Raw genomic sequence first — 11,944 nt, 5'->3', positions numbered from 1 at the left:
GTTTTTGTTTTTTTTTTTAAAGAGATGAGGTCTTACTGTATTGCCCAGTTTGGTCTCAAACTCCTAGATTCAACTGATCACTTCTCCTTGGCCTCCCAAAGTGTTGGAATTACAGGTGCGAGCGATTGTGCCTGGCCTAAAACATTCTGATTTACTATAACTGATAGTAACAGTAGTGTCTTAACCTAAAATTACTTCACATTGGGACCTGCCTTTCAAAGTGATGCATAATTGGTGAGTTTTACCATCATGGGCCTTCAGTATGGTGTGAAGCATCACAATGCAAAATGTGAAGCAAGGAGCAGGATTGTTTGAAAATGACCTGGGTATTCACTTGAGTTGCTTCAACAAGGAGCCATCTGGTACTATCCCTCCATTCCTTTCTCCCAGTGGAATTATCTGCCTTCAAGTTTTGCTTATCTTTAAACTAGTGGCTTCCTTCTCACCACTGCAGGCATGTTGTTTTCTCTAGATGCTTGGTAGGTGGAGCTTCTAGCTGTCACCAAAATGTAGAATGCTCAGTGCCAGGCAATCCATTTGTTCCTTCACTGATACAAGTTCTTGTACTTTAAGGGATAACAAACAGGGTAATACTTAAAAGATTGGCTTCATTAGAAATTAGAGGATATGTAGCCAGGCATGGTGGCGTGCACCTGTGGTCCCAGCTACTCAGGAGGTTCAGGTAGGCGGATCACTTGAGCCTGGGAGGTCGAGGCTGCAGTGAGCCTTGATCATGCCACTGCACTCCAACCTGGGCAACAAAGCAAGACCCTGTCTCAAATAAATAAATAAATAAATAAGGAGAATTATAGTGGGTTATACTAAGCAGGCAAGTTTTGTTTTGTTTTACAAAGCAGCTTCTACCATAGTGAAAATAGCCCTTCTAGAGGACCGTGTCTGTTTATCCTGCACTGTTATAGGCTGTACCTAGAGTGTGTAGGTCATTAGAAGACCTGCACGTCTCAAGAACTTAACTTTTCTCGGTCCCTCTTTTTTTAGCTGATAAAGTTTTACAACTTTAGGAATATGAGCTGATAGTTGATTGTATGACCAGAATGTTGACATTCACCAGAGGTCATCAAGAAGAGTGGGGTTCTGATATGAGATGTGCCCAGTCGTTGCCTTTAAATCAACTGTGTTGTGATTCTGTGGCAACTTCCCTACTTACGCTGTTGATGTTAACTTGTAACTTTTAGAGCATTCTTCTGCCTTGGAGAAGGGGATCTTTAGTGTATTTGGCATAAGTTAAAATCTAGGAAAGATGGTATCTGGGGTGTTTTCTGTATTCAAAGGACATTGCAGAATATGTACCGCTTAACAGAATAATTAGATGAACTGTAGCAACCACTTATTAAAAGAGATGAATATGTAGTGCATGGCACCCAAAGAAGGAAAGAAATGAAGAGATTTTTGTTGTACAAAGAGCAGAAACAGAATCTGCTTGAAAGAACTGTAGAAGCCGATTGAAAAATTGTTAAACAATGAGCAATTGCATAAAAACTTGAGAGTATACGTTTGTCTTTGTGACAGGTGAAACATTTCCATTTTAAGCTCACATGGGATTTTTAAGTGAGAGGAAGAAACAGATCCTGGTATCCATAGGTGGGAAAACTTACAGATATGAAAACATTTTGATAAAAAGCTAACTTGATTGGTACAGAGCTAAAAAGGTCTGTAAAACAGGCTTTTTAGAAAACTTACATTTTAGGTTTTAATTTTTGCCTAGATTAATATTTGGATCTCCTCTCCCCTAGATGCAATATAAGTGACCAACTTTGCTGGTGTTTCCTGCTTACCCATCTCCCACATTCTTTTACAAGAGAACTAGACAGAGAATCAATGATAATTGATTGTGTTACTTAACCTGGGTAGCCTTAACATCATAACATTTCTTTCTGTATTTTAACAGTCTAGTAATAGATACTCAGTGAATGATTCTCCTTAATGAGCTAACTAATAATCATTGTTGAAAGCATGTAATTGCAGTAATGTTAAATGTTTATGGTTTGCTTTCTTTTTATAGAACACAAAGTAATTATAGTGGGACTGGATAATGCAGGGAAAACCACCATTCTTTACCAATTGTAAGTATGGGTGTTTATTAAACAGTTTTCACTAGTTATTGAAACTAATGTGTTTATAATTAATAAGAGATGCATTATAATAGTGATGGAAAAACTTAAATATGTATTTTTTGGGTTTTTTTAGTTTTTTTTAATTATTATACTTTAAGTTCTAGGGTACATGTGCACAACGTGCAGATTTGTTACATATGTATACATGTGCCATGTTGGTGTGCTGTACCGATTAACTCATCTGGTTTTGTTTTTAATTTTACCAAACACAATCTATAGAAAGGTGAGTGAAATAAACATTTGCTAAACCCTTCACAAACACTTACTGTTTTCTGGCCTTGAAAGAAATTAATGTTAAACTAAAATAAATAAAGCGCATATTAAAGTGCGGGATGAGGTGGTAGAGTGGATTTCACTTAGTTCTACCCACACTTGGGTTTATGTAAATAAATTGATAGCTCTAGAAAGCCATTGCTACCCTCCTGACTAATAGCTTTGGAATTTTTTAACATAGCCAGACTTGTCAAGTCAAAAGAAATGTGATCACTGCTGAAAATATTGCTGTAGTAGCTTGCAAGAGGGAAAGCCTTGAGACTTTCAGAGAAATATATTAATACCTTAGGACATTTTCACAGCTCATCATTCCGCTTGTCAGAGTACCTTCCGTTATCCTTTCAGTGCCAATGAAATGATCCTTATTAAGCAATAGAAATGGATCTACCAATCACTTTAACAAAATAGTTCTACAATTCTTTGCACCATTGTGTACCCCTTCCCACTCATCTTGCATTAGAAGACAGCCCTTTAGCTGAAGAAGCTGAAGACGTACTTCAGCTCGCCAGAAGTACTTCATTAGCCAGCAATTAACACATTTTTCAACTACTTTGCTAAAAAGCTACTGACTTAAAGTTTGTTGTTTCAGAGTTGCATAACTACTTATTTCTATTGAAAACATTTTCATTCATTGGTGATTATGTGTTTAAATATGAATTAGCTTTTAAACATCACATATAAACATTTCAGAAACCTGTCATCTTTGTTGAAATAATTTTACACATGGCTTCAAAGATATACATAAAACGCAAGAGAGAATTGCAAGCCTCCTCCAACACAGGACTGACGTGTTACCAGCAAGGGCATATTTGTTGAATTAATTGATTAATGTAGCTTTACCAATGATTATGATAATACAAGAGGTATGAGCATCAGTATTCTAAATATATGTATATGTGTTTCTGTGTGTGTGTGTGCGCGCACACACATATATATACACACACACGCGCACACACACATATTTGAGAGCTAGTTTGGCTCTGTTGCTGAGGCTGGAGTGCAATGGCGTGATCTCCACTCACTGCAACATCCACCTCCCAGGTTCAAGCGGTTCTCCTGCCTCAGCTTCCTGAGTAGCTGGGATTACAGGCATCCGCCACCACACCCTGCAAATTTTTGTATTTTTAGTGAAGACGGTTTCACCATGTTGGTCAGGATGGTCTCAAATTCTTGACCTCAAGTGATCCACCCAAAGTGCTAGAATTACAGGCGTGAGCCACCACGCCTGGCCTTCTAAATATGTTTATAGTTAATTTAAATTTTCACTTGCCCGTCGTCGTCTTTTTAGGACTACTTTAGATTAAAAAGCCTGAACTAATTGTTGTGGCTAAGTCTCAATTTAGACAGTCTTCAAAATTACGGATAGCCTACTATCCAATATTTTCTCTTTTGCAAATATTGGTGTCACAGTCGCCTAGAAACTTGCTTTTCAGGATGGGATGGGACATTGGGTCTTATTTCACCAATAACAGGGCATGGTAGTATTGGAATTTTTGGCCACAGAAATGCAAATTCACACCACACTGTTTCCTTTCTTTTCCATCAAGCTTGCAATTCCTCCCATTTAAAAAAAAAAAAAAAAAAAACCATAAAGCAAGTCTTTCTTCTGGAGTTGTTGTCTAGATGTTTATTTGCACAAATGTTCTCCAGGTTTCTAATTTTCATGCTAACGATTATCATCATTGGTGCAGAAGGTTCATTGATCTTAAAAATACAGAGATAAAAGTTGCTTCAGATTCTCAAGATTTACAAGAGCTTTTATGGTATCTTTCAACAGCTTAATGAATGAAGTGGTTCATACTTCTCCAACCATAGGAAGCAATGTTGAAGAAATAGTTGTGAAGAACACTCATTTTCTTATGTGGGATATTGGTGGTCAGGAGTCTCTGCGATCATCCTGGAACACATATTACTCAAACACAGAGGTATGCTAAGATGAATTTTGAATTTTAATCAAAAGGTCTGAAGAGTAAACCTAGAAAGTAGATAGGCTGGACCTGGGTGTATTGACAGTTGCCTTTTTTGTTGTTGTTGTTGAGAAGGAGTCTTGCTCAGTCGCTAGGCTGGAGTGCAGTGGCGCGATCTTGGCTCACTGCAGTCTCCGCCTGCTGGGTTCAAGCGATTCTCCTGCTTCAGCCTCCCAAGTAGCTGGAATTACAAGGAGGCGTGCCACCACTCCCAGCTAATTTTTGTATTTTTAGTAGAGATGGGCGTTCACCATATTGGTCAGAATGGTCTTGAACTCCTGATCTCGTGATCTGACCTCTTTGGCCTCCCAAAGTGCTGGGATTACAGGCTTGAGCCACCACGGCCGTCCTGACAGTTGCCTTTTAATAAGATCCTTTTTTGTAAGGAATTTGGGTTTCTGTTTTTTAAAAAACAATAAAAATTTCATAAGTGAGACTTAAGAATTTGGGTTTTCAAATAAAAGAAAAGGCGAATAGAAAGACTGTTTGGAGCTATTGTTAGTTGAGTGCTTACTGTTTGGCCAGGCTTTCTCTGTTCATCTTCACAAGATTTTAATGTCTCCAGGGTTGGAGAGATCTGACACATGGAGAAATTATATAGCTTTCCCCATCATCTCACAACTTTCTAAGAGACCCTGACCGGGAGAGGAATGAAGTATTTTATTAATTTAAAAATTTCTCATAACATGAACATTAAAAATGTTGGTAGTTTTTTTTTTTTTAGTTAAAAAAAGTGGATTTGCAAATCATCTCTCAAAGTTCTCTGCCGCTTATGAGTTCAGAGCTAACTTGGGGAACAAACCTGGATATATTCATATTTTATTTCTGCTTTTATTTCTTCTTAGAGGCAGATATTTTTTTAAGACCATTCAGTATAGTTTAGAGAGATTTATCCTTGAGAGTATGAGTTCACAATTGCATCCATTTAATTGTTCTTTGCAAAGATGTACACCTAACCAATTATTTTTTCTAAAATGAGATCTTTTTTATTTTTTGAGACGGAGTCTCACTTTGCCACCCAGCCTGGAGTGCAATGGCACGATCTTGGCTCACTGCAAGCTCCACCTCCCAGGTTCACACCATTCTCCTGCCTCAGCCTCCCGAGTAGCTGGGACTACAGGTGCCCGCCACCATGCCCGGCTAATTTTTTGTGTTTTTAGTAGAGGTGGGGTTTCACCTGTGTTACCCAGGTTGGTCTCGATCTCCTGACCTCATGATCCGCCCACGTCAGCCTCCCAAAGTGCTAGGATTACAGGTGTGAGCCACTGCGCCTGGCCGAGACCTTTTAAAAATTGGAGTTGGACCAGGCGCGGTGGCTCAGTCCTGTAATCCCAGCACTCTGGGAGGCCGAGGCGGGCGGATTATGAGGTCAGGAGATCGAGGCCATCCTGGCTAACACAAGTGAAACCCCGTCTCTACTAAAAATATAAAAAATTAGCCAGGCGTGGTGGGGTGCACTTGTAGTCTGAGCTATTCAGGAGGCTGAGGCAGGAGAATCACTTGAATCTGGGAGGCAGAGTTTGCAGTGAGCCAAGGTGGCACCACTGCACTCCAGCCTGGGTGACAAAACAAGACTCTGTCTCAAAAAAAAAAAAAAAAAAATGGAGTTGGAAAGGAGGAGGTAGAAAAGGATGTAATATGAAGAATTTTTGGTGAACAAAGTTGCCTTTTTAAATAAAAAACATGTATTGTTCTAGATTTATATTATAATAGCATATGTGTATATGTGTATATATTCCAATGCAATATGTAAGTAGTAAACGAAGATGGCATATCATAGATACTCAGAATTTGTGGTAGCACTTAATTGGGTATGCAGAAGATGTTGGTAAGCAAATAGTGTCGTTAAAGGGTAGCTTACATGTTTATACAGTAAAATAATGTTCTGAAACTAGAATAAGTTAGAAAGTAAGGGAAGGGCCAGCTGCAGTGGCACACTCCTGTGATCTCAGTACATTGGGAGGCCAAGGTGGGCAGATTGCTTGAGGCCAGGAGTTCAAGACCAGCGTGGCCAACATGGCAAAACCCCATCTCTACTAAAAACAGAAAACTTAGCCAGGCATGGTGGCATGTGCCTGTAGTCCCAGCTACTCGAGAGGATGAGGCATGAGAATAGCTTGAACCTGGGAGGCAGAGGTGGCAGTGAGCTGAGATAGCACCACTGCACTCCATCCTGGCTGACAGAGTCTCACTGGCTCTCCAAAAAAAAAAAAAGTAAGGGACAAACGACATTGTAGCATATGATTAATTTAAACATCAGAGCTGTTAGTAGTTCAAAGCTCACAGTTAACTCCAGCTGTGAAAAGGACAGTTATCATTAATGAATAGGTCAAAGTTGATCCTAGTGAATCCATATGTACTTAAAGTGTTTCAAAAGGGTAGTTCTTGAAATGACTGAAACTCTGGAGGACTTAGCATGGGTCCAGAAAGAGATACCCATTACTGATGCCATTTGCATGAAATGTTCTTTTAATAAGTGATCTCTACAAGAATATCAAAATTACTACAAAGAACAGTGGCCCATGTCAGTTTGCTTTTTGAAAATTCTTCATGTGGAAGAGTCCCCTAAAAGCTGCCGTATGTCCACTATATTACAAGAAGTTACAGGTATTAAGTAATTCCTGACACCTTCCTCTCATTAACTCACAGTTGCATCCCCGTATTCTGTCGATTCCTCCTTTGCCATGTGACATTCTTTCCATTTATTCCCTTGTAAGCCCAACTCAGTTTATATTCAGATTAGTTGTCTGTTCCCTTAATTTTATTTATTTTTATTTTTTATTTATTTATTTTTTTGAGACAGAGTCTCACTCTGTCCCCCAGGCTGGAGAGCAGTGGCTCGATCTCAGCTCACTGTAACCTCCGCCTCCCAGGTTCAAAGGATTCTCCTGCCTCAGCCTCCCGAGTAGCTGGGACTACAGGTACACACCACCATACGTGGCTAATTTTTGTATTTTTAATAGAGACAGGGTTTTACCATGTTGGCCTGGTTGGTCTTGAACTGTCCTCAAGTGATCCCCGCACCTTGGCCTCACAAAGTGCTGGGATTACAGGCATGAGCCACTGCCCCTAGCCTATTTCCCTAATTTTAAAGTCATCTCTGTAATCTAATTCTACCCTTCATGTCTGTTTATTTTGCATCTATCTCCTGCTGTAATAGCATCATTTCATCTCATTTCTTAACTTTTTATTCTGTATAAAGTGTTCGGTTTAAGGGCCCTTTTTCGCTGCATCGTCTCCTCCATCTCCTCCTTCTCCTCACCCACCCCTCCACATTTTTTTAAAATGAGTTAGGGCCTCTCTGTCACCCAGGCTGGAGTGCAGTTGCATGACTCTCAGTACAGCCTCAACTTCCTAGGCTCAAAGCAGTCCTCCCACCTTAGCCTCCCAAGTAGGCGGGACTACATGCATGGCTAATTTTTATTTTTAATTTTCTGTAGAGAGACAGGGTCTCACTATGTTGCCCAAGGTGGTCTCAAACTCCTGGGCTCAAGCGATCATACCACCTCACCTCCCAGAGTGCTGGGATTACATGTGTGTGAGCCACCATGCCTGGCCTATATCTTCTTACTTTTTAATATGCAAGACCTACCTTTTTTCATGTATAGCTTTACCGACAGATTTCTCCTCTTTTTTTTGGCTTCTTGCCTTTAATTTCCCCTGCATCTCCAGTATATTAATGCCTAAGTATCTATGTTTCAATCTTGAGCATTTGTAGTTGATATTGCTTTATAAAATTGTCTTATTTTTAAGATGCATTTATCTTTTTCTTTCAAACTAGCTTTTCTTTCTAAGAGTTAGGAGATTGTGGTACATAGAAGTAAGTGATTATTGACTGTTTATATGAACGATAACGGAGTACTTTGAAGTTTTAGTGGAAAATATTACTGAAATTAATGTTTCTTTTAAAAAATTACTTTTTACTACCAGCATTTGAAAACAAATCATAGTATTATGTATTTGGGCATCACTTTAAAAAAATCAAGTTGGGCACAGTTTTTATTTGTTGAAGTTTTGAGTTATTTTCTTATCGTTAACATTTGGATTTTACTGCTTGATGTGATTCAGTATTGTAAAAGCTGTTTATGATGAAAAAGCAGTAAATGTTTTATAGTAATGATGATGCTGTGTAGAAAAGTACTTAGATTACTTGAGTGGTTTTACAGAAAACTTTTCAGCATCCCATTCAATTTTCTGTCTTTCCTTTTAATTTTCTTCTAGTTCATCATTCTTGTTGTTGATAGCATTGACAGGGAACGACTAGCTATTACAAAAGAAGAATTATACAGAATGTTGGCTCATGAGGTAAATTTTTAAAGTAAATCTTTAAAAAACAATGTAGTAAAGTATCTGTACATTGCCTTTGCTTTTTTGCAAAGATTAGTGTGATATGATGTTGGCTATTTTATTATTAACACAACTTTACATACAAAACTGATGAAAGTTTTGAGGTAAAAAAAAAATGCTCATTATTTTTTCAAACTTAAAAAACTCTAAGACATTAATTGTAGATTACTACTGTTATTACAAAAAATGTTCAAACCTAAAGTTACTTAAGCATGCCTTTAAAAGTCTGATAAATGAGATAAACAAAAGGAAAACTTGAGGGTCTTTTCCCCAAAAGTTTATAGTAACTGAAAGTTTTTTAATGAATAACTCAAGATCACTTAATTCAATTCTAAGTATTTCAGATATTTAAGAAAACTTAGTAAAACACATTCATGCACCATATCAACATAAGATATGAAATATCTTAAGATACCTTGCCAATCTGATTTTCCTCGCTTCTCTTTCAGAGGTATCTACTATCCTAAAAGTAGTGATTGGTATTCTTATGCATGTTTTTATACTTTTACTACATTTTTATGTCTTGAAGTTATACAGAGTATTGTATTCCATGTTTTTTTGTTTTGTTTTTCGTTTTTTGTTTTTTTTAAGACAGAGTCTCGCTCTGTCACCCAAGCTGGAGTACAATGGCGCGATCTTGGCTCACTGCAACCTCTGCCTCCCGGTTCAAGCAGTTCTCTGCCTCAGCCTCCTGAGTAGCTGGGATTACAGGTGCCCGCCACTACTCCCGGATAATTTTTGTATTTTTAGTAGAGATGGGGTTTCACCATCTTGGCCAGGCTGGTCCTGAATTCCTGACCTCGGGATCCACCTGCCTCAGCCTCCCGAAGTCCTGGGATTACAAGTGTGAGCCACTGTGTCTGGCCTGTATTCCATGTTTTTAAAACTAATACTATATAATATATATCTTTCTGAATCTTGCTGTTTTTGTACAACATTGTGACTTATCCATGATAATACATTCTGATTTATCCATGTTAATAATGTACATATTAGTTCATTCCTTTTAACAACTGTATAGTTTTCCACAGTATGAATATATCACAGTCAATCTATTCTTCTAATGTTTTCATAGTATAAACAATACTGAAGTGAATATTAACCAATGGGCTTATGTTATACAAAGACTAGTAAGTAAGAAGTATTGCCCAGCTCCTACCACCAGTACTCTACTTTTAAGTTTTGGAGAAACTCTAGTGTTTGGCAACGTACTACCATATCTACCTATTAGAATATTACTTATGTAGTTTTGAGTCAGTATTTAAAATTCAAATGTATTTTTTTTTCAGTTTGTCCGATTTGACTCAAAAATAAAAAATAATTATTTAATATTTATCTGTTAGAATGAATACTGAAATTATAGATATTTGAGATTATATTAAATATTAGCGCCTGATTATGTTAAAGTAGAAGCACTTCATTATAACTGTTCAGCTGGTTAAATTTAAATTTAAATTGTGGTATTTCACATATTAGAAATATTTTGTCTTGATTGCAGGATTTACGGAAGGCTGCAGTCCTTATCTTTGCAAATAAACAGGATATGAAAGGGTGTATGACAGCAGCTGAAATCTCGAAATACCTCACCCTTAGTTCAATTAAGGATCATCCATGGCACATTCAATCTTGCTGTGCTCTCACAGGAGAAGGGTAAGTTCATTGGTCTGAGGGGAGGTGGGACTTCTTTCAGATTTCTTCCAACTTTTTAGGCCAACTTGTTTTCTTCTTAGGTCCTGTTCCTTTTCTGTTTGTTTGTTCTTAATTAAAGGTGATTTTTATAATGTGTCTCAGGCTTACAACATAGAAATAATTCTACTAAAATCACTGGCAACTTAAAAACTTTAATGTAAATATAACGTTTTACCAAAAAGCAATAAACTATTGAATTAAGGTTTTCATAATCCAAATTTTTTGATGTTCTTTGTTGCCTTTATCATATACTGAGAAAAAAACTGTAGTGTCACCTTTCTTTTAAAGAGGAAGCTTGAAAGGAGGTTCACATTTTCTGCAAGGACTTAAACCTAAGCTGTCAGCTTTCTGCAAGAGAACATCTTCTTTATTATTAGAAGGTCTTTTGGGAAGCATAATTCTAGACAATAAACATTTGAGACAAATGCCATATAGTCTATTCTTCCATTTCTAACAATTTAAATGTGGGTATTAGGCCAAGAAGAACCAATATTATTTATGTATTACCCAGTTTATACCAGAGAACTTATCCACAAATCAACCTCACCTTCTTAGTTTTTCTCTTAGTATTTATCAGAAATAGCTTGCAGTAATAGCTGTGTGTAGGCCTTTTTGACTGAGTCGTAAGTATTCCATTCTTTAGAATTGAGGAGGGTAAGGTGAAGTTCCTGTTAACTTTCCCTAGTCGTTTAAGTCTCAGTTAATTTTAAAAGGCGGGGAGTATTTGCAATATTCATGGCAAAACTGGCAAAGTTGTATCTTCCAGATGAGACTGAAGCAGTTTCCCACAAACTGATTAAGAATATTTAAGAAAACATTCCATTTAAAAATTTAACTTATTATAGTGTGGCTTAAATGTTGACACTGATGTATATAAATAATGATTGTGCTACCAGCCTTTGGTTAAGACTTAAAAATAATAAGTATCCTTTCAATTTTTAAGTATAAAGTTTTTAATTTTAAAAATATTTCTATCTTTTGTTCAGGTTATGCCAAGGTCTAGAGTGGATGACCTCCCGGATTGGTGTGAGATAACTTTTTTGCTTGAAAGAGACTGCTCTATTTATTGTGTGACATGAACATTTTTTCCTAGTACCTTTGGCTGCTAAGGCAGCAGCATGTTTAATTTATAACAACACAAACCTCTGAGAGCAACACTTGAATCAAGTGCAGCTGAACTGGAACATAAAAGATTTTTTCTTAACTTTTTTTTTTTTAATACACTAATCTTGAGTTGGATGAACATAATGTATAACTATGTTTTCGGCAACAATTCTTCTGTTTATTCTAATTATTCAGTGACTACCTTGTAAGAAATGTTTGTCATATGCGTGATGTCGTCTGAAATATTCTTTTTTTTTTTTTTTTTTTTTTTGAGACGGAGTCTCGCTCTGCCGCCCAGGCTGAAGTGCAGTGGCCGGATCTCAGCTCACTGCAAGCTCCGCCTCCCGGGTTCACGCCATTCTCCTGCCTCAGCCTCCCGAGTAGCTGGGACTACAGGCGCCCGCCACCTCGCCCGGCTAGTTTTCTGTA

General features: G+C 37.5%; 1 protein-coding gene across 1 annotated transcript in view; it reads left to right on the top strand.

Annotated features, from left to right (window-relative positions):
* ARL5B (ADP-ribosylation factor-like 5B) overlaps nt 1–11,735 on the top strand; it is a 16,333-nt gene extending 4,598 nt beyond the window's left edge. The window contains exons 2-6 of the mRNA XM_011968886.1: nt 2,024–2,084; nt 4,186–4,333; nt 8,597–8,680; nt 10,221–10,372; nt 11,398–11,735. Coding sequence (XP_011824276.1) covers nt 2,024–2,084; nt 4,186–4,333; nt 8,597–8,680; nt 10,221–10,372; nt 11,398–11,446 — 494 coding nt within the window. The 3' untranslated portion in view covers nt 11,447–11,735. The remainder of the gene's footprint in view (nt 1–2,023; nt 2,085–4,185; nt 4,334–8,596; nt 8,681–10,220; nt 10,373–11,397) is intronic.
* The last annotated feature ends 209 nt before the right edge of the window (nt 11,736–11,944 follow it).

This window comes from Mandrillus leucophaeus, unplaced genomic scaffold (genome assembly GCF_000951045.1).
Source record: "Mandrillus leucophaeus isolate KB7577 unplaced genomic scaffold, Mleu.le_1.0 Scaffold863, whole genome shotgun sequence".
Lineage (NCBI taxonomy): Eukaryota > Metazoa > Chordata > Mammalia > Primates > Cercopithecidae > Mandrillus > Mandrillus leucophaeus.
Note: the sequence above shows the minus strand (reverse complement) of the source record. Positions and strands in the feature narration are given on the sequence as shown.